At 29.5% G+C, this 23,617-nt stretch overlaps 2 protein-coding genes across 3 annotated transcripts in view; both read right to left on the bottom strand.

Moving 5' to 3' along the window:
• Window positions 1-23,617, bottom strand: part of LOC107448390 (oplophorus-luciferin 2-monooxygenase non-catalytic subunit-like) — a 53,919-nt gene that overhangs the window by 16,550 nt on the left and 13,752 nt on the right. The window contains exon 1 of one of the 2 annotated variants that reach the window (XM_016063561.3): window positions 11,047-11,208. The exons of the other annotated variant lie outside the window; for it this stretch is intronic. The gene's annotated coding sequence lies outside the window, so the exon portion shown is untranslated. Of the gene's footprint in view, window positions 1-11,046; window positions 11,209-23,617 lie in introns of those variants that run through there. 2 annotated transcript variants of the gene reach the window in all.
• Window positions 21,223-23,617, bottom strand: part of LOC122269493 (zinc finger BED domain-containing protein 5-like) — a 3,127-nt gene continuing 732 nt past the window's right edge. Inside the window, exon 2 of the mRNA XM_043042951.1 lies at window positions 21,223-21,384. Coding sequence (XP_042898885.1) covers window positions 21,223-21,384 — 162 coding nt within the window. The remainder of the gene's footprint in view (window positions 21,385-23,617) is intronic.

Below are 23,617 nucleotides of genomic sequence, written 5' to 3'. Positions count from 1 at the left end.
GTCAAAAATTCAAATCCGTCAAATAAAAGGTGTGTTTATCCACCGAAAGTACGTTTGTGTGTCTGTTTCTTCAACTTCATTAATAGTTAGCACTAATTAATTAGCATATTTGATGTCAACCTTTTGAACTATTAAATTTTTCTTATGGGACTGAGTGTCTGATTTATTATAATACCTGACAGGTCGAAGTCTAGGAGCCCCTTAAATTTCACAGATAATGTTCTTTTTTTCCTTAAGAATTGTCTTCTAAATAATGGAAATAAATACAAACTTAAATTTACTCAATATATTCTAATTCTTTTATGTTATAGTGGAATTGAGGCAGTTGTTTTAATACCAACTTTTAAACCAACTCAGAAGATAAATGAACTATTTTGACAAACTCATTATCTTTTTTTTCTTCTTTTTTTTTAAATAACACTTACATTTGGCATAAGTGCAAAACAAATACTTATCGTGAATATTTTATACTTGCACTTTGTTTGGCTTGTGGATTTGTATTGTGTGAACTGAGATTTGTATACAAGTCAGACAAACGTTACTGGAATTTTAACTGGGTACAGCTGCATCGAAAGTAGGTGATGCATCTCCTTTTGTAATAATAAGGTGAATTGAACAATCCAGATGATCTGGATGTTTGCAAGCAATACTGTGTAGGGGAGAATGATTAAAACAAAATTTGAGGTCAAGGTCATTCTAACATCAAAACACTTTTCATTTCATTATCAGTATTCAGTTTTAGTGATAAAAAATCTTTGCTTTATATAAGCCCCCGTATCCTAGAAATTTTTCATTATTCCTAACGTTAAATATTGTCCGTAGCGGTAATGTTAAGATATTTTTTAAAGGACAGATCAACGTATTTGCTATGATAAAAATTCATTTTTTATTAAAATAAGCATGATTCAAACGAAAATTCAAATAATTACCAACATTGTTTGGTGCGAGTAAGAAAACTTATAGTTCACAATTCCACATGTCACTAACTGTTTTTGTCATAATTTTTTAGATCATTCGAAACAGGATGTTCTGTTCTACCAAAATCAATGGGTTTTTTTTTTAATCTTTCAGATCATTAAAATGAAACGTCATCTTGAGAAAAATGAGCCTTTTCGATATTTCCTTCTTTTTGCTTTTAATCAAGTTTCTCAGATAGCAAAATCTGTTCATGACACTTGCGCTGTGTACAGAGAGAATACCACAGGTGAAAGAATCACTTTTGATTGGCATGCCAAGTTTAAAATAAAAAGTTTGACCCCAACGATACACCTCGTTCTGGTCATCCAGTTGAATTCGATAAAGAGTGATTAAACCTTTTGCGCAAAAATTCAAATCAAACAATAAAGGACCTGGCAGAGAAAATGGAATGCTCTCCCATTTAAAACTTTCAAAGAATTAAAACAAGCGGAAACTTTTAATGTTAGCCAGTTCATTAACGTGAGAGAACTTTGATTCTGAATTAACTACAATGTTTAAAAAAAATTAAAAAAAGAACAGTAATACCTTTCCAACAGGAATAGCAAACTTTTATTCAATCAAAGAACTAAGAGTATATGAGTGCTTAATACTTGGAAAGAATCGATAGTTAGATTTAACAACGGTGCAACTATTCATATCATTAACTAACGGCAATTGAACAATAAACTCAAAAATTGGAAAAATATCTTAGAAAGAATTTTCACCATTATCTAACTTCATGGGACACAAAATTTAGTATTGCATGGATCAATTAAAAAATTGTATTAACCCAACAATAGTATTTTTTTTTCTTCAAAAAATTGTGGAGCTTTTAGTAAAATTCGACCCAATAGTGAAAGAATATATTCGAAAAATTCAAAATAAAGAGATTCGTTTTCAGTCCTTAGGAAGACACATTCAAAACGAAGTTATCGAACTCATAAGTAAAAAGACATTAAAAAAGAAATCATTAAAAAATTAAAAGGATGTCAGTACTGTTCACATGCACTCCTGATCTTTCACATACAGTGGCAAATGTCAAGTGTAATGTACAGTGCAAATATTTCTAATTTTTGTGAACGCAAGCAACTCTCCTAATAAAGAAGGGAACTAATTGATATTTCTGAACATTTATTAGGGTTCATCCCTTTTAACAATAGGACATGTAAGGGAATGACAGAGGAAATTCTAACAATTAAGTCTTATTCTGAATTAATATACTCTTGTAATTAATAATGTTAATCTAATAATTACTGACTTAATATATTCTTGTGTTAAAGCAGTTACATTTTTAGTGCATCATTTATGCAGCTTTTTTTCAGCATGGATATTTTAAAGACGTTTATTAATCCTGAAGATTTTACTTTGAAGTGTATGAGAGACATAAAATAGGCTAGTAGGACTGATGCTTTAAAACCCTTGAGACATCAATTTTTTGTATCCGTCGTTGAACAGCCGACCCAATTTTTTGGGTTTAAGACTACTAATGTTCAACTCCTTGTGATTTTGATCCCAATAAAGAAGACAAGGGAACTCCTGGATCAAGTATTAGGAGAAATTTGCCTTCGTGGAGGACTTCTCGATGGAACTAACCCGCATTTGCGTTACATGGAGAGGAAAACCACGAGAAACTCCCACGGTTAACCTGACGCCAAGGGGACTCTAACCCGTGATCCGTCTACCACTGAGGATATTTCACGTCAGCACTGTGGTCGGAGCAAGGCGGATACGGAATTCGTATCGACTAGCCATCACCGGGATTCGAACACGGTTCACCTAGTTGGAAGGTGAATGCTCTACTCCCTGAGCCATCGCAGCTCTTGAGACATCAATTGAATAAAATTATCGAAGGCCTGGTAATTTTTTGTTTGTTTGTCATTTAGCTTACCATAACGACAGCAACAATAGCGTAAAAATAATCAGCAGCAAGCTCCTTATTAAAAGATATAGGTAATTTTAAGTTTTTAATATGGTTTGACGTTTTGAATCACGTAAACATAAGTTGGCACAACGTTCCAATAAATTAAATCTTATCCAAGCAATTTCCACATCGGAAATGTTATAAAACCTTTTGAAAAATACAGAAATGAAGAAGGATTTCAAAGAATGAAGCTGTGCAAATCACCAAAAAATTGGATAGTGATTTTAATTTTGTGCTGACTCGGGTTTGTCTTTATTTAGCTTTGAATGTGACAATGGTGTGAGAAAAAACGTTTATTGATTGTTTTTACCTAATACGGTTTATCAACCAGAATTCTATATGCGCCAATTAGGCCAACCTTATGAGGCCATTTTGTTCCTTTTAGCATACATACTGTAGCTGAGGGGGCTGATCCGTCAATCTTATAATCGGCTGAACAGTGTTGACACCACAATATTTATTCCTTCAATGCATAAAGAGTTTCCGGCGTCCTGCACTCTTCAATCGGTGACTTTGGGCTGTTAGAATACGAAACTGCATAAATAGCGCACCACCCACGGAGCTCCAATGTCCATTTGAAATTTATTTTTATCATTTAGTAACTATGCTACTTGTAAATGGTTATAAAACCGTATAGTTTTGTATTCATGGTGTTTTTACCGTGCCAGTTCTAAACGGTTTCAAAACCGTAAAGGTAAAAAAAATATATTCCAAACCATAAACTTTATGGTTAATCGGATGCTGCCGGTTTTTTAACCTTAATTTAAGAATAAAATTTGTAACAGTGTTGTGAAAATACTGGAAACGCATGAATCATCGAACTCTAGAAATGTATAGACCAGCATAGGCGTAGCGTGATGGGGGACACACTTTTTGTTTTTGGAAAACTGTTTGTTTAGAAAAGTTTTATGCATACATTTATATATAAATATACAAAAAAATTTACATAAATATACATACACTGAAATATAAATAAGCTTACATTTATGAATAAATATACATACGTATAAACAAATATGTATATTTTCATAAAACTTAAAATAAAAGAACAGTTTCTTAAAAATAAAAAGTGTACCCTCCTCACGCTACACCTATGTAGACCAGGATTTCTTAGACCTTTTAGTGTGGGACGTTATAGTGTTTACAAAAATTTTGTGGACACCGTAATATTTAAGAAAATCTTGTGGGACCCCATACGCATTGCGCAAATCCCACACAAGCGTGAGTAATCTATCAGTTTCTTCATTTGTTATGTAATATACTATTGCAATTTTAGGTCACTAACTTTATTTAATTTTAATACATGGAACAACGTGAAAATTTTAAATAAAAGTAACAAACTTAAAAATTATAATTCAATAATAAAAATAAATTCAGTTATTCAGGTAAATGCAGATACATTGTGTAAAAATAATTGGTAATTGCAAAATAAAAATGATAAGTTACAGAAATATCAAAATTGCTAAAAATTTTATCGGCCCTCACTACAGGTTTCGGGACCCAGCCTGGGGTCATGACCACCGATTAGATAGACTTTAGTATAGAATCTTTATTTATTAAAGACAAATAGAAGGCATGCGGTCTATTACTGAAAATTTCAATAAGCGTTTGCGCCCCTGCAAAAGGCAATTATTTTAAAACCAATTAAATTTATTTATTCGTAAAAGTCTACTTTTATTATTACTTGTTATATTTTTTTCATTTGTTTATTTTTAACAAAATTATATTAAAAATTGCTTGCACGGGGGCTTTGCGGCATCCTGCATAACTCTCATGAAGTAAATATTGTTTTGCCATTGAAATTTGGAAAAAATTATGCTCTTTATAATAATGAAAAGAACTTTTAGTTTATCTAAATGAAAGTATTACAAATGTGTATGAGTGTACAGTGTATATAAATTTCAGATATAAGTGAATGTTTTTTTTTAAATGCATGAAATGTGCGTATTCCAAATGCCTTTTGTAAAAACCTTCTCACTAGTAACAATCTTGGTCTTTTACTTATTGTTGTTTTTTCTTTGTAATTATAAGCGGTTTAAGTATAAGAAAAATCATATAATAACGAACTAAATAAAACTTATATTTTGATGAATTCTCTTTATTATTCAACATTTATCGAAACACGCATTAATTATTTTATTTCTACATAAATGTCATTCAATTTTAATTATAAATTGAGATATTTATTCGTATTACATTATGGTTCAGTTTAACATCATTATAAGGTTTTATTGCTTCGTATGGTTTAATTTAACACCACGATGTTTCCTGCCTATTCAGGATCATGGTTCAACCTAACACCATAAGATTTCCCTAATATTTGAGTATATGTTTCAACTTGGCACCAAAATAAAATAGCAGCGAATTCGCACTACTCTCAATCTTCATTTTTTATTAACTTGGTAAAAAAAAATTATTAATTATTTTTCTATATAAATAGGTACAGTTTGATCAAAATTTCATAAATTTATATTTTTAGTTTTATGATAAAAAATTCTGTGTTAAAATACAATTTTTTTAAAATTGCTATAATAATCTTCTTCTCTATTCGCTAAATTTTTATAATTATTATTTTTTTTCCTTTCTGTTTTAATATTAATATATTTTAGTAGCTTTAGATATTAGTTTTAAAAAAAAATAAACATACCGTAAACCGGGGCGAGTCTGCCCATTTTTTCAGTTTGTCAACTTTCAAGTGGTCAAACTTTTGTAAATATTAAAGAAAAAAGGTTTTTAATAAGTGTTTCGGAATTGCTATTTATCCCTCTTTAAAGCTGTGAAATCGATTTTAGAAAATATTAACAGTTACGCTGTTACTGTATATTTTTATAGAACTGCTGACAAATCTCTCGTATGGGACGAGTCTACCCATTCTACTAAAATGAATGTTAACATTGTAAATAATCAAATTTTACTATTAAATTGTTATTTTAGTTACTATATAGGATATTTATGAAGTAAAATTCATAACTTTATTATATATTCCATTTTTTTATTCATAAAATAACACAAATTGAGTATTTGATCGATTATCACATTTTGATCACAGTTTTGTTTTTATAATCATTAACATTATAAAATAACATTTTTTTCTGATTATTGTTGATAAAAATAAATTAAAATTAATATTGTTATTGTTTGGCTTTTATCCTTTGGATAGCTTTTTCCATCTCAGGTGGCATTTTTTTGTAACATTTAAATCCATTTGTTTTGCGAATATAATTTCGAACCATCTGTAATAATAAATAATAATTTATTTAACTTGCATTAAATAAAAAAAGTTAATTTTGTAATATAAAAATTGAAAAAATAGGTAAAATAAACATATTTTATATTTACATTTATATTTAACCTATAAATTTTCTTATTAATGATAAATTTATCAATGCAGAATTAAAATAATATACTCAAATTCATTTAAAATGACTTAATTTTAATATAAACAAAGTTCTAAATTATATTATTATGCTTTATTAAAACTAAATACGAATGGGTAGACTCGCCCCGCGAATTCTGGCTTTTTGTTTACAACAGCAAAACTTACATTCTTTTTGTTTTTTTTCATATAAAATTAATGTAATCTTAGTCTTAGATAAGTTTATCACTTAACCAAAGTGAAAATAGTAATAATAATAATATACTCACGGAGCACCAACTAAAAGTTTGCTGATTTTCAATACAAATCTCTCAAAAGACGTTTGAACAGGTCGGTTAAAAAGACACCAAATAAATAAAAACGGATCAAACTACTACCGCGCCATCTTCCTTAGAGTCTGAACTAAGTCCTCCGTCGGTAAAAATTTTTTTATTTGCAATTTAAAATAGTGAAAAATAAATAAAACTAAAATGGGTAGAGTCGCCCCTGGATGGGTAGACTCGCCCCGGTTTACGGTAGTTTAATAATGAATTAACAACAATTAGTTTTTATTTTAAAATTCTAAATTTTTGGCAAGATGCTTCAAATCCGTAGAATATGAAGGAAAAAAAATATATGGTATGAAACTTTATTAAACCATCTTTCATGAGTTACTCACTAAAATTAGTTCAATTTTTTAAAAGTACCCAAGATTTAAAAATTGTAAATTAAAACATCCATATATTGACGCTTCAATAATTCAAATATTAATGTTTCTATCATCAATACTCTAAATTTTATGTAATTATCTATTAATATTTTTTTTAAATTTTTGAAAAAAAACAAAATTCAATAAAAAATTTTAGGCTCATTTCTTAAATTATATTTACTTAATATTTTTCTGATAAGTTATGTAAACATAAATTCTGCATAACGGATATTAATTTAAAATACCTCAAGCATTTTATCTACAAGACATTTTTAGTAATTGCACTTACCATTATTTAGTATGTAAAATATATACTATTTTTATTTGCGAAGAATACAATGGATTAACAGTTATTCTAGGCATAATTATTATAAGGTTTGTTAAATTTAATGCATACATAAAGTTGGTATAGAACACTTCAACAGTTTTTTAATCTATCATAAAATAAAGTTAAAGCTGTTATAAGTATAAAACTGATCATAAACTGTTAAGTATAAAACTGTTAAGAAGACAAGTAATTCTTTTAGTTTAAAAAATTCATAAATTTTACTATGATTTCCAATGCTAGGTTTTTTTATTTTCACTTTTGTATTAATGATGAGTAACTAAATGATGAGTAACTATAACTAAAAAATCAATACTAACTTAAACTTGATTGATTTACTTTTCTTGTTCAATATGTATTAAAAATAACTTCTTTTTTTTACATCTTTCATTTTTCCTCTTTAGTTTGATAGAATCTAATTTAGTTTTTTTTTTTTTTCATTATCAAAGAAATCGACATAAAACCATCTTCATATTTAGAAGAATCAGTTGTTTCATTTTTAAAAATGCAAAACACCAAGCATCTATTTGTACCACTTTCTTAGCAGGAATATGCACAGTTAATTAGCTGTAAGTCTATGCAATATTTTCTAAATTAATAATTTTTTATTATGTATTACCTTTATAGCAGTATTCATTAAATTATATGTTTCAGTTATGATATTTAACTGTTCTCTAATTGTTCAAACAACGTGCATTAATTTACAAATTGCAAATTTACAAATTGCAGGGAATTATTTCTGGCCTTACCATTTTTGAGAAGAATAGATTGTCATAGAAACTAAACTGGGAATGAATCTTATATTTTCTAAATGAATAAATTTTATTTTGAATAAACTTTCAAAGTTGTAACTAAATTTCAGTTTGTTTATTTTTTAAATGGCATTTATAAATTTACAGGTTAAATTTTTAAATTTACATAAAAATTTGTATTTTAAAATTGATATAAAAATAATTTTATTTATAATTTAGCAATATGTTTAATAGTTTAAAAACTTGTTTTGAATGTCTGTTTACTGTATAAAATGAATGAGCGATTTTCTTATTAAATATATGATTTATAACACAGACTCTTGTTTACGGCCCTAATCAAATGAGTTTTTTTTTTAATTAAATTTTCACTTTGTTTTTATATTTATATCAAAAAAAGTATATATCAAGAATATTAAAATGAAATTAATGTTTAAATAACAATAATCGTGTAATTCAATTTATTACAGAATTCTTTTCTTCTAATCTGATCGAAATCGGGTCGAAATCATCGAAATCCTCATTAATTATCTTTTAGGTCTGAAATGGGTTAGGTGAAAAGAAGGAGACTCATTGACGGTTACCTTACTAGGAGCTCATCTCGTGATTGACAGTTAGTATATACAGCTATAGCTCAACAAAAATTAATTTTTCTAACAGTGAAAGTAGAAGTTCTGAAAATTGTGTTAATTAAAGCATCTAATATTTCTACTCAACTTAGATTTTGTTGGAGAAAGTTGAGCAAAATCGGACAGATGGTTAAACCGGCACTTTTGGATAAATTAAACTGTTGCCATTTATTAAAAATGCACGCGAAATTAGTTACAAACAATCGCCATATTATTTAGAGACAAATGAAAGACAGTGTAGGCTATTTCTTTGTCATCGCCAATATTTTGAAGAATTTGATTGGAAAAATTGTGACTATTACACCATTTAATTAATTCGGTAGTTTCTTAATGCTTTAAAATTTATTCTCACTAAGCTCAACATCTCATTAAGCTTAGTTTGCAATTACTTTAAATTATTACAATGGTGTTGTCGAAAAAACCAAAACCTGCCTAGTCCAACAAAATTCGGGCAGTACAAAAGACACTAAGCTACAGGCTAAGCCAAGTTAAAATCTCAGATAGGTTGAATGCAGGGATGGATACATAAAGCCTGTTGCAATGCATAGAAACATGATCAAAGTTTCATTTGTGATTTCTTTTCTGAAATTTGATTAACTTCTAAAAGTTACAACTACATCAAATTGAAAAATATTTATGTCCCTCGATTTTAAAATCCTTGTCTGTTTCTCAGTCACAGTATTAATTATTATTATTTTTTCCTACTTATTTATTTTTTCGTTATTCCATATATCCACGGATTTATTATCTGACCAGATAGGATAAAAAACGAGAAATTTATAAAAAATTTTTACATTAAATGATATTTAATTTTAGAATTAAAGGTTGATTTTTGATTCAAATACAAGTTTAAAAATATTATTCACGTAGGAAAAAAAAGAGAAAACTTAAGGAGACGGTTTTGTTAACCTTTCCCTTATTTACTCTTCAAAGTTATTTGATTTTTGGTATTCATTGATTTAAAGATACTTTTCAAGTAATGTTGGGACATTTTTTTTCAACATTTAGATGTTTTTCGTTGCGTTAGGATAAAAAAAAAGATCATATTCTTAAAATAATATCGGGATATTTTTGAGGCAACAATGGGATAACAAATATCCTTTTGAGTAGTGATTATCGAGAAAATAATAAATATGGAAGTAGCCATACATGTCGAAAATTTTGAAACGTGGCTTTTTTTCTTTAAAATAATAAAAAAAATCGGTTAGGAAATTTCTAACGCATGAAACAAATCAGAACAATTTCTTGCTATGTTTTTTTAATTTTTTTTTCTTTCTGAAAGGATACTAAAGTGACAATGTTCAACAATTAAAAGAGTTTTTAAATTGCACTCGTAGTCTTGAAAGATGATTTAATATTCAAATCAAGTCATTTAACTCACTTATGAAACTTGAACTAATTTGCCTAAAATAAATTCACTCTCATTCTTCACTCCCATTCTTCATAAATGCAACACTCTGAACTAATTTGCCTAAAATAAATTTCTAACTAAACAAAAATTCCATTTTTTTTATTGACCAAAGGAATTAGGAATAAAACTATGTGATTTCAAATTTATTTCACTTAATAATTTTCCTGTACTTTTGAAATGAAAAGGATTTTTTTTCTTTAAATTGCATATTTTTTTAATGGCAGTGTAAAAGAAGAGATTTACTTTTCAAATCGTTTTATTATCAAAATAATAATTTTATTATAAAATATTTGATACTAATTCAGTACATTACTAATTTGTTTAACATTCTAAGCAAAATAAATGAAGAAAATGGAGAAAAAAATTTTAATAATTAAGATCTTTATTTTTGTGCAAAAACTCAAAATCGCCAGTTTTTTTTATTATAATACCTTTAAAAACTTTTTATTAATAAAAATGTCAATATCAAAAGACGAACAGAAATTTTCTTTACTTTTTAGTCAAATGTATTTCTTCGAAATTTGTGGATTTTTCAGACCCCGAGTCCACTTACAGGAGAGTTTTTCTCTTCAATAAATTTTATCATTAAAATATATAATTTAATTTTTATTTTCTAATAGTATATAATTTAATTAATATTTTCTATTAGTCCCATGTATTACTAATTTGTTACAAAATAAATGAAGAAAATTGAGAAAAAAAAAGGAATTTATAACAATATAGGTCATTACTTTTGGGAAAATTAACGAAAAATTGCAAATTTTATTATTAGATCTTAAAGAACTATTTTATTGATAAAAATGAAAATTTTAAAAGGTAAACATTTTGTTATCAAGCATATTTTTTCCAAAATGTTATGGTTTTAGAGTTACGTTTCAGAAGGGTTTTGCTCCTCAATCGATTTCGTTCTTAAAATAAATAATTGGAGTCTAATTTAATAATTTTAAACATAAAAATAATTCTACAATTAATGTGAAAAAAATAACATACTTTTAGATTCAGAATCAGAAATCATTTATTCCGTGAGTTCAGCACCACATAGAATGAACACGTCATGTTGAACACAGAACAATAACAGCGCACTGCAATTGTATGGGAAGCACACGCATATATCGAGGTTAACCAATTGAAAGGACTTTTTTCATTGACTCCCCTTTCTCTCAATGTCGCCTATTTTATTTCCTAAAGGAAACTTTTTATACATATTACAAAACTGTACTTCACTTACAAACCTTTTAATCTGGAAAAAAAAGATAAACATATCTTTCCGACATAACAACTTTCGTTCAAATTATCTGAACTATAAAATTAACACAAACTCGTTATCCAGGGTATTGTAGTTGTCATGGGAATTTCAAAAATGAATTAATTAAATGAATTTTGTAATTTTGAAATGAAATTTGATTGAGTTTTGCTATGAAATTTGACTTGTTGAACTCTTAGTGGTTGTATGTCGGCTGCCAAAGCTTTTTCTCTGTTACAGTTCTGTTCTTAATCTGTTCCTAAGTCCTACGTCTTGTCTGCACTTAACCGCAGTGAACCATACTGATCTCATAATACTGAACAATGTTATCAATAGGCTTTGGATTTATTTAAAATAATACTTTAGAATTGCTTTTAAGTGTAACACCGTTTTTGCTTCCGAAGAAATATTTTTTTCTTTTCATTATTCTGCATATTATATTTTTCTTACAACAAAAAAATAATTCTGAGTAGTATAACAACTACGCATAAACTTAATACGACCGCAATATGTTAATTGAAATACTGGTTTGTTAGTCTCGTAAATTTAAGTATGTGGTCTTGAGACATTTAGCTAAATGGCTAATTTCTTATCTTATGTCTGCAACCAAAATTAGTCTTCCAACTGGTAAGGACTAAACAAGATAAATATAAGGACCTAACCTTTTATTTTCTGAACCCTATGATAAGTATTTTGAAATTAACCCACTAATGGATACAGTCCTATAAAAAATTAAATAAACAAGAAAAAAAAACGCCGATTGATCTGTATGCTTTTCTAAAGTGTTTTTCCCTTCTAATAATTTCTAGCAAAATTTCTTATTTAGGAAAAATACTTTTTGGCGTTTTAAGGTATGTAGTTGAATGTAGTTTTTCTCAGCTTAAAGTTTACATATATATGCATTAAAGCTAAATTTAAAGCAAGCAACTTTTTAAATTTAAAAGAATAAAATTAGATTAAAAAATAGTAATGATTTTAATAACTAGTAAAATTATATTTTATTTTATTTTATAACTATCGTTGAACAACCGACCCAATTCTTGAGTTTACGACTGTTACTATTCAACTCCGTAGAATGTAATTTTGAATCCAATCCAGAAGATAAGGAAACTCTTGAATCAAGTATTGGGAGAAATTTCCTTTCGTGGAGGATTTCCTGATGGAACTAACCCGCATTTATGTTGCATGGAGAAGACCACGAGAACCTCCCACGGTTAGCCTGACGGCAAGGGGACTCTAACCCATGATCAGTCTACCACTGAGGATGTTTCACGTCAGCACTGTGATCGGTGCAAGCCGGATGCGGAATTCGTTTCGACCAGCCATCGCCGGGACCGAACCCGGTTCACCTCATTGGAAGGCGAACGCTCTATCCCCTGAGCCAGTGTTTCCCAAAATGTGGTACGCGTACCCCCAAGGGTACGGGAACAGTTTAGCGGGGGTGCGTGCTCTTATGCGATGCAACAAACACGAAAATTTCAACAACAAAAAAACTTTTAAAAACAAAGCTAACCATGAAAATGTACGATTACGTATTTTTCTATTGGGTATTTTTTGCAGAGTTAACAGTTAACAATTAGTGGTGTCAACAGCCGGTTATGATTTTTGACTTTTGTAAAAAAATTTTATAGTAAAAAATACATTAATTTTTTTATTAGTGGTACACAGTGTTACGAAAAATTTAGAAAGGGTACACAAAAGCAGTGGCGTACGCAGAATTTTTTCAAGGGGGGTGTTCATAATTTTCTGAAGCTACTAAAAGAAATTCGAGTATGTAATAAAGCACTATTATTTCCCTAATTTAGACAGCTAGAGAGTTTTGACTTTTATTTAGACAGCATTGTTTAGTTAAATTTTGATTTGATTTTTTAAGTTTAAGAACATAATGTAATATCTTCTCGCATGTAATATCTTCTGAAAAAAGTCCAATGTCATATGGGTGGGAAGTAACACTTTGAGGGCCACTTTCACATTCATCAGATTTTGTTATGCTAGAAACGTTTTCTTCAACGGAAGTATCACATTTCTGTACAACAGAAAAACTTACATTGTACTCCGTTCCCCTTTTTATATAATTTTTCACCGCATCTCCAAAATTCTCGAATTGTCTCAAAGACGACAGAACGTCTAAGATTCCAGAATCATCGCGTAAAGACCTCGCGAATGACAGCCAGTCTCGAAAACTATCGCGACTGGCAGAACAGAAAGGAACCAGTCCATAACAGTACCACGTGAATTTGGTTTCAAAAGTACAACCCTATTATAGTAAATGTTTTTTTCAGTATTCTGAGAAATACCGTGAGATAAAAAGGTAGGCATAAGGCAAATAAAAATGTATAGTCTTAAAAAATAATACCCGCATAATTTCTACTAAAATGTTTATTTTTGCCATTTTGTCTGAGCTCAAGGGGGGTGTTCAAACCTCTAAACCCCTCCCTTGCGTACGCCACTGCACAAAAGTCATAAGTTTGGGAAACACTGCTCTGAGCCATCGTGGCTCATATAAAATTATAATAATTTTGGTGACTTTCAGAAATTGTGTAACTTAGTTACAGGCCTATTAGACCTAAGCGATAATCAGGCCCAAACAACTGGGTAATTATTTTTACAAGAAACCGTGTATCAAGGTAAATCTTTTCTCGTTTGTATTAAGATAGTCCTATGAAGAGTGTATTACCAGTTGGCACGATCCATGGCCATAACCAACATTATATCTTTGCTCTAAATTCAGTTCATTTCAGTAAATTAGTTCTCAGGTTTAACTATGTGATTTTGATCTTCAGCATCTCGTTGAAAATTTGAAACCAAAATTAGTCTTCCAACTAAGGAATTTTCATAAACTAGAAACCGCGAATCTGAGTAAATTTTTTGTTGTTTATTTGAGGATTGCTTAGATAGATTCTCTTATTGAAATGTGTATTACTAATTAGCATTTTTCATGACTATGACCGACATCATAACTTAACTCCAAATTTATGTCTTTTCAGTAAATTAGTTATCTGGTTTTTTAATTTAAGTTTCATGACATGATTTCCAGATTATTTACATTCGAATGGTCAACTGTAGCATTTCGTCATTTATTTGAATATTGCTTCGATACTCTTTTGAAGTATGGGCATTGCCAATTGGTGCCGTTCTTTACCAACTTGATAACTTCAGTACAAATTATCTGAACTACCCAAATTCATAAAGTATTGTAGTTGTAATCCGAACTACAAAAAATAAATTAAGGATACGAAAATAGCCTCTATATATGAAAAAAATCTGGGTGCTTTACACTACAAAAAATAGATAATAATGCCTCTGAAAAAGCTATTACGTAAAACTCACGTGATGAAGATGATTGTTCAAGAGAACTACATTTAATTTCATGTAAATTGATTCACTGATTTGTTAGTATTGCAAGTAAAGAAATATGATTTTCAAATAGTAGCATTTAAAGGGCTAATTCTCCCCCATCTCAGCGAGATAATGGGTATCACAACCGTTCATTTTCCTTGGGGGGGGGGAGGAAGATAAAAATACACAATTAAAAATTTACCTAAAGTTTCCATCGAAAAAAATAAAATTTCTTTCATCCGTTACACATCAGCATAATGATAATTTTAAGGAAAAAAAAGTTTTAGCTTGTTTTTAACTTAGCTGATTTAAATAAATGATGATTCATGAAAAAAAAAATTTTTTTTTTTGGTTGATTGGTTGGTTCCAATGCCACTTGCCACACGGGCAAGCCTGCTTGGTGAAACCGAGCAAATTTAAGGCAGAGTGTGCGATTCTTGTTTTTCAGTGGCACTATCTATGGCCAAGAATTCGACTTCTGCCACACCATACGTCACACCTGTTTATAAGATGCACCCATTCATACACCCATTCATTCATCCACAGATCGTAATTTTGATCTGAATCAGAGAACGATCGATCTCCAATCTTGTACTCCCAGAGGTATTGATTTGTTATGGGAACATGGAGGACTTTGCGACTCGATAGAATTTTAACGTGCATCAGCCACCAACTACACCGGGAGTCTTCGACCGGTGGGGCTCGAACCCACGAACTCTCGGACATGGGCCCAGCGTCCTACCGACCAGGCTATCCCAGCCTACATTTTTTTTCTTCATATGTCTGAAATACTAAGGGGGTCTTTCAAAAGGTTTTTTATTGAGGGGATCATATATTATCCCTAACCTTCCAATGACGTCTATCTTTCTATTCCTTCAAAGGTACTTCAAAATTTCAACAAAATTCGCCAATTTTAACAAGTTCCGAAAAGTTTATAAAATTTTATTTAAACAGTAGCAGTTGCTTCAAATAGTTGTTTTTTTTTTTTTTCTTTTTAAATTAAGGTTTAAAGTTTCCTTTTTTGACGTTAAATTTAAATAGAGGAATAGTTATCATAGTGGTGGAGAATCTATACTAAAGATATTGCGTAGCCAATATTGTTGGCCAATTATGAACTGACAACAAATAAAGAAAGTTTTAAAAAAGTACTCTATTAAGATCTATATATATTTTTAAAAGGCAAAAAATTATAACAAAAAAAAGAAAAAATCAACTAATTTTATAATAGCTACACTAATAATGTAAAACTTAAAACTAGGGAGCAACACATATTCTATTATTTAAAAACAACACACAAATTACTTAAAAACGTGAACAAACTTTTTACAACTAAATTTGTAATTAAGAATTTAAGAAATAACTTAAATGACAAATACTGAGTGTAACTTTTCGGAAAGGGTTTACAATATATTTATTCATTTTTTTCTAGACATAGAAATGCAGGATATTTTTAAATAATAAAACATGAATCACGTATTTTAGTTTATTTTTTTAAACAAAGAATTATAAAAAATACGTTAAATGTTTGAAATATTGATATAGTTCATCACATCTTTACACTGGTAAGACATTTTGAAAAGATTCTTGTTTAGAGGCATATTTTCACATTTTAAGCTACTTTTTTTATTTTGAGTCATTATTTTAATTGAACTTTTTCTACAAACGTTGCTTTTGATGCTCTCAACAGCTTCTGAAATCATGTTTTAACTGAGTTGAGCGGTTTAGCAGCACAGTACAGTTTTTAGGTAAAAGATGCTTATTATCTATCCTTGAAAAAGGGTGCTGATGATAAAGATACAGTATTAAATATGTGACCTTTCCAAATTCTGTGTTGAAAAACACTAAAAACTGTGCTATTTCAAGTTAATACCAAATCGAGTGTAAACTCCAATAAATAAGAAAGCTTATACCAAGATCAGATGCATTTACTCCATTTATGAATCATTTTCGCCCACTTGGCATACGTTTGAAAAACAACATTCGTATTTTATTTGCATGGCAAAATTCAAAATTTGAGGGAAGTAAGTCGAATACTTCCTGAGAAATTAAATTTTAAAAAAGTCAGATTCTTAACATTTGATTTCTCAAGAACTATTTGACTTATTTCGCTCAAATTTTCTATTTTGCCTTGTAAAATTAGATTTCTTAAAATGATGTAAAAAAAATTTTTATACTTTATAACTCAAAATTTCTCCAACAATTACGAAATGAAATAATAAAAAGTAAGAAATAGTAGCTAAAAGTTATTTTTTCCATGGAATTATCTTTGGATAAACGAATTTTATAATTGTGAGTAAAAAAATTTCAATTCGCTTTAAGAGTTCTCCGGATGTAGCGAAATACGTAAAATGAACCGCCTTCCTGACCCTGAATAACTATTGATATAATGATCACATCTTCATGTATTAAGACTCAGCCTTAATGGTTCAAAAGGGTGACCACAAAATTGCTAATTAATCAGTGAAGCCGTTATTTTAAGTTTTGAAATCAGACACAAAAATTTACCTTTTCTTGAATAAACATACCTGTTTTCAAAAAATTCTAATTTCTGACTCCCAATATACTGAGATTTGCCACAATCTGGGAAATATGGTCTCAAAAGTTTGGTCAGGAGAGAGCGGTCGATAGTTTGGACCCCCTAATGTTAATTTTAATTCTTGCGTATTTCGCCATAACTCGAGCACTTTTTAAGCGAATTGAAAAATTTTGCACCCAATTATAAAATTCCTTTTTCTTAAAAGTATTTCATGCAATAAATAACTGATAGTCAATATTTATTGTTTTTTATTATTTCATTTAATAATTGCTGAAGAGATTTTGAATTGTAAAGCATACAATTTTTTTGCTTCATACAGAAAGTAATTTTTCTTAAAAAATACAAAATTTGAGAAAATCGGTCGAATAGTTCCCGAGAAATCGTATTTTAAAAATACGATTTTTTTAAAAACTTCATTTCTCAATATCGATTCCACTGATTTTGCTCAAAGTTAGTAGTTTTCCATATTAAATAACATTCTTTAAGGTAATGTAAAGAAATTGTATACCTTACAATCAAAAAATTTTTCGATTAAGAATTTCAGCTATTTAGGTTTAGAGAGAGAAATTAAAAGTTTGGACCCTTTCATGTTTATTTCACTTTTTGCGTAATTCGCTCTACCTCGAGAAATTGATAAGTGAGTCAAAAAGGTTTTTGCACACAATTATAAAATTCTTTAATTCGAATATATTTCCAAGTAAAATAATAATTATTATAATATATTTTATCTAAGGAAGGGAATTAAAATTGTAAGGTATTACAATTTTAATTCCCTTCCTCAATATGCTGGAATAGTTGGAATGAAATTGGTGGAATAAAAATAATTAGTGTAATAAATGAAACTATCTTTGAATTAACGAATTTTATAACTATGTACAAAAATCTTTTAATCCGTTTAAAAATAGCTCGAGATTTAGCGGAATGAGCAAAAATGTGAAATTTATGTTAAGGGATCCAAACCTTTGACTGCCCTCTTATTTAAACTACTGAGACCATACTTTACAGATTGCGATTAGTTAACATCCGTATTTTGAGGGTCAGAATTCCAAATCCGCAGAAATAAGTTACGTTTTTCAGAGAAAGTACGTTTTTATGTCTGATTTCGTAATTTATTATTCAATTAAAATATCGTCTAAATTAATAAACTAGCACATTTAAGAATTGACCCACTAACCCCGTGAGTCCTAATATGGGAAAATCTGATTATTTAATGAAAAGTTAGGGTGTCCACTTTTTTCTTTTGCTCACTTTTTTCCTTCTCAGAAAATATCGAATAGATTTTCGAATTCTCTCTGTTTGCTTTTTTTTTTTCTTCATGTTATGCTGCGCAATTTTATAAGTTTTTATATTTAAAAAAATATTAAATTTATCAACATTAACTGATTATTTTCATGATCAAATTTTCAATTATATTCCTCTGACAAAAAAATTTCAAATTCTACATTATTTTTAAAGCTAAAATTTGCATCAATATTTTTAATATAATTAAATTAAAACCAATTTAGTTTAAATTGAAAAAAAGGCTTTTCAAATTTAGCTAGTTTAACAAGTTCATAGTTTCTCCATAATTAAGTAGCTTTAATTTAATAACTTCATATTTTAATAACTTTTTAAATTACTCTATTATAGTGATGCTTTCTGTATTACTATATTTTCTTTAAATAAAAAGCATGGGAAACAGATAAAAAAAAAGTAGTTTTAAAATTAAATAATGGAGTGCACTGTTAAAATTAAAACTAATAACCAGTTTTAGTTAATATATTGTTTATATGTATAAAGCAACATGTTATATTAATGCATAAAATCATAATTGAACAATATTAAACCTCTCAAAATAATATTAGATTATTTATGTACATGAAATATCCGGAATACAATAAAAACTACTAGTTAAATTGTCAAGTTATTTTAACTATTAATTTAAAAATTGCTCTCTATCAATGCAATTGATACACAACAGTTTTTTTTCCTTTAAATTTAACTGATTTAATGTCTTTTATTAGAGTGAGGAAAAATAACTTTTCTAATTGATCATTATTAAATTTCCCCTCGCTTGCATGTTGTCTTTTTACAATAATCATTTTACAATAATAATTTTATAATATTTGAGTTTGAAACTTCGCTGAGCTGTGATCAGACCGACAGGCAACAACAATCGTTTTGTTATAGCCAGCAGATTATGTAAGCAAAATATAAATAAATAAAACTGATAGATTTTTTCCGTTAAGCTCCTTCTCTGACTATTTGTGAATTTGCAATAAAATAGTGTTCAATACAAGCATATTGTGCGTTATAAAGTAATCAATCTATTAGCCTCTGACTTAAATACAAAACTCACTTTCTCTTGTTAATTTTCCCAGAAGAGAAATCAAAGTGAAGTAACATATAATGATTCAATTATAAAAATAACTTATGATTACAAAACTTTAACTGTATATTCAACATATTAAATGTGTAGAATATTTTTAATTGATTGTAATAAGAGTTTTATTTCGCATTATGATGTAAAATAAAATTTTAAACGCTATAATAAACCACGCTAGCTCAGTTTGTTATTTTAACATTTTAATTACAGTAAAATAATACAAACACAACACAAGACAAACAACAAAATGACTTTTTTCTACGTCTACTCAAATTAAACGTTCGAGAGAAAGTGCGGAGAGGATCATGGGTGAAGTTTACACTAGCGCAGTCTTGCGGGCAAACCAGGCATTACATCCTCCCCCTCTGTTTTAATTAGCATCTCGCATTTAAAACAGCATTTTTCTTCGGTCTTCCTCTTTTTCGCAGAGGAGCAATTGGAGTAGTCTCCATTTCAAAGAACGGTCTTAATGCCGAAACATGGTAAGTTCCAATAGGTGCGTTAGGATTGTGCAAACTGGCCACCTCGTATGAAACTGGTGATCGTTGAGTTAGGATCACATAAGGCCCGTCGCGTTTTGGCATAAATTTTGCTGGGTTTTTTCGTTGTAAGCTCTGCTATTAGGATGTAAAACAACCCAAACTTTTTGGCCAGGAGTAAAATACAGTTTTTTACGGTTCCGGTCATAATAAGTCTTTCTCTGGTCCTGTTACATTTCAACGCGTTCCTTAACAGTCTTAGAGATTGAGTCCAATGTCTTCAAGTACGGCGTGACTTCCGGAACAAAGTTATCATTGTCCAGAACAGCTTTTAGATCGTAGGCTACATCATCAATTGTCCTCAATTCACGTCCGAATTGCAAATATGCTGCAGTNGCTAATTGGATGTAAAGCAACCCAAACCTTTTGGCCAGGAGTAAAATACAGTTTTTTACGGTTCCGGTCATAATAAGTCTTTCTCTGGTCCTGTTACATTTCAACGCATTCCTTAACAGTCTTAGAGATTGAGTCCAATGTCTTTAAGTACGGCGTGACTTCCGGAACACCGGAACAAAGTTATCATTGTCCAGAACAGCTTTTAGATCGTAGGCTACATCATCAATTGTCCTCAATTCACGTCCAAATTGCAAATATGCTGCAGTATGTCCAGTTGTATCTGATTTAGAAGAATTTAGAGCGAAACGAATGCTTGGTAATTTTTCAGACCAAGAATTATGTGAATCTCCCACAAGGATAGCAAGACGAGGTTTTAAGTCTCGATTTTTTCTTTCGACTGGATTTGCTTGTGGATGGTAAAGTGGAGTTAGGATTTGATCAATGTCAAGTGTACAACAAACCTGTTGCAGCACAGCACTTACAAATTGTGAACTTACATTATCACTAATTAATTTCCTTGGGATTCCGTACCTCAGGAAAACTTCTTCAATAAGTTTAGTTGCACACTCATGTGCAGTGGCTGAGACAAGAGAAAACAGTTCCACCCATTTAGTTGCGCAATCTTCAATAATAAAGATCCACTTGTGGCCTTCTTTACTTTCTGGTAACGGTCCAAATAAATCTATACTCAAAGTCTCGAATCGTTGAGCGTACGCCGGAGTTCTTAAAAGTCCAGAAGGTTTTTGATTGGTTGCTTTGAAACGACAGCATTCAGGACATTTCGTGACATAATTTTCAATATAAGATCTCATGCTGGTCCAATAGTATCTCTGAGAAATGCGTTGGTAAGTTCCTTTCTCTCCAAAATGACCAGCAGTAGGAGAAATCGTGAGGCAATTTCATGATAGTTTCTCTTTCTTGTGAAGGTATTACAAGTTGAGCTTGCTCTGCATCGGAGTCTGGGGCATATCTATAGAGTATCCCTTGATTCATCAAATATCCTTTATCTGACCAGTTTACAAAATCTTCATCCTTCTTATTATTTTCAAAACATTCGAATATTTTAATCCTTTAGCTGAGCATCACGAATGTAAAAAAAAAAAAAAGAAAAAAACTTAAATACTTAACATTACTTTCATATTTTAATCATCGATCGATGCATTATTTTCGAAATCCCTGCTTAGGATTTCTAATTCGGAAATTCGACGAAAACTATTTCTAATACGGAACATGACGTAAAGGAAAACAATGCAAATGTGCTTTCGCTTCGTTTTGTACATTATTTTCGGTTCTTGTCCGAAGGCATAAAAATGTAGACTTCGGGCCCCATAGGTGGGCAGCCTCTATAATAAACCGCGCTAGCTCAGTTTGTTATTTTAACATTTTAATTACAATAAATAATACAAACACAACACAAGACAAACATCAAAATCACTTTTTTCTATGTCTACTCAAATTAAACGTTCGAGAGAAAGTGCGGAGAGGATCATGGGTGAAATTTACACTAGCGCAGTCTTGCGGGCAAACCAGGCATTACAACGCTACGTTTTTCAAGTGAGCGAGAAAAAAAGAAAGAATTCGATTTTGCCACTCCTAAAACAAGAAACGTTGAGCACATCACTTTCTAAAGACGTGAAGGCTGGTAATAGGATTATCACCAACTTTAATCTCTATCTATTTATCTCCAGAAAGAGATGCGCCTATATTTTTCGTTTTCGGTGTAACAAAAATACAATTATTTTTTCTTTTTAGTCCACCTAAAAGCATAGTTTTTAAAATTTTTATTTTATTTTTTCTAGTTTTGGAGCTGTTAATGTTTGAAATGGGTCAACATTTGACAGCCAATAAAATGGATATGAATTTTGCTTAGAAATACTTAGGAAACAAAAGTAACTTGAATTGTTATCAGACGCAGAGTTCCAGTTCCAAACGGAGCACTTCGGCTACAATGCTCAAAATATCGATTTGTGATACGTCTTATTTGCCGTAAAATATCAATAAACTCTGTTGTGGTCAGGAAACGACTTGTATTCTCAATAAGCACGGAGCTCAAGTAAAGATTTGAGTACTATAGCTAGTCGGAAAGTGGTTGAAATTTAAATTGCATGTTACCATCATTACAAACACGAAAGCGAATTAATCCAGTTAATAATAATTATAATAAATGCTGTAGGTAATAAGAAAACTTATATAAATTCACGGAGAATTGTCATTGGTTTCCCAACACTCTCAGAGTTTCCCAACACACAAAGAAGTTGTTTGTTATTTTTATTGATTATTAATTCCGTTTTTATACAGCATTGAGCTTTTGTATGTTTTTTTTATTCTCCATAAAATTCATTAAAATTCGGTTATTGTTTTTACATGAATATCAACTTGAGACCCACAGTAAAAAAAAATTTTTTTAATTTTAAAAGATATTAAAAGACAAATTAAAGATTTAAAAATTTTCAAAGCATATTAAAAGACATTACGGAACACCCGGAAAATTTGAATAAAAAATTATGCTATATTTCATAGAATTAAAATGAAAGAAAGAAAACCTTATGGGTCAGTGATTTTTTTTAAAAAAATAAAACATCAGAATTAAAGAGTTGAAAATTTTAAAAGCATATTAAAAGACACTACGGAACACCTGGAAAATTTGAATGAAAAATTATGCTATATTTCAGGGCTTCTTAAACTTTTTTATATAGCGACCCCCTTCAAGCTTAGGAAATTTTAAACGACCCCCTCCTCCATATAATGAAATATATATTAACCGTAGATGTAGATGTAATATCGCACTATTTTACAATGTAAATAAAATAAGGATTAAAGAATACGTACCCATTCATTTCACATATATATAATTGGAAACGTTGACGGGATATCGGTCGTAATAAAACACAATAAATAGAATGACATAAAACTATATATATATTTATTCAATAGAAAAAATAAACTTTTGTAACAATTTTTTTATAAGAAAACATAAAACTATATCTATATATTCAATAGAAAAAATAAACTTTTGTAACAATTTTTTTAATAAAAACATATTATTAACATCAAACAATATTAATGTGACGGATGTGATTGTTTATTTTTACACAAATAATTAAATCTAGGCTCAATTTGAGTTAGTGCAGATCGTAATAAATTTTCAACGTTTATTAAAGTTGAACGGTATTTTGATTTTATGTAAGTTAATGTGGAAAAGG

The sequence above is a fragment of the Parasteatoda tepidariorum genome, chromosome X1 (assembly GCF_043381705.1).
Source record: "Parasteatoda tepidariorum isolate YZ-2023 chromosome X1, CAS_Ptep_4.0, whole genome shotgun sequence".
Classification (NCBI taxonomy): Eukaryota; Metazoa; Arthropoda; class Arachnida; order Araneae; family Theridiidae; genus Parasteatoda; species Parasteatoda tepidariorum.
Note: the sequence above shows the minus strand (reverse complement) of the source record. Positions and strands in the feature narration are given on the sequence as shown.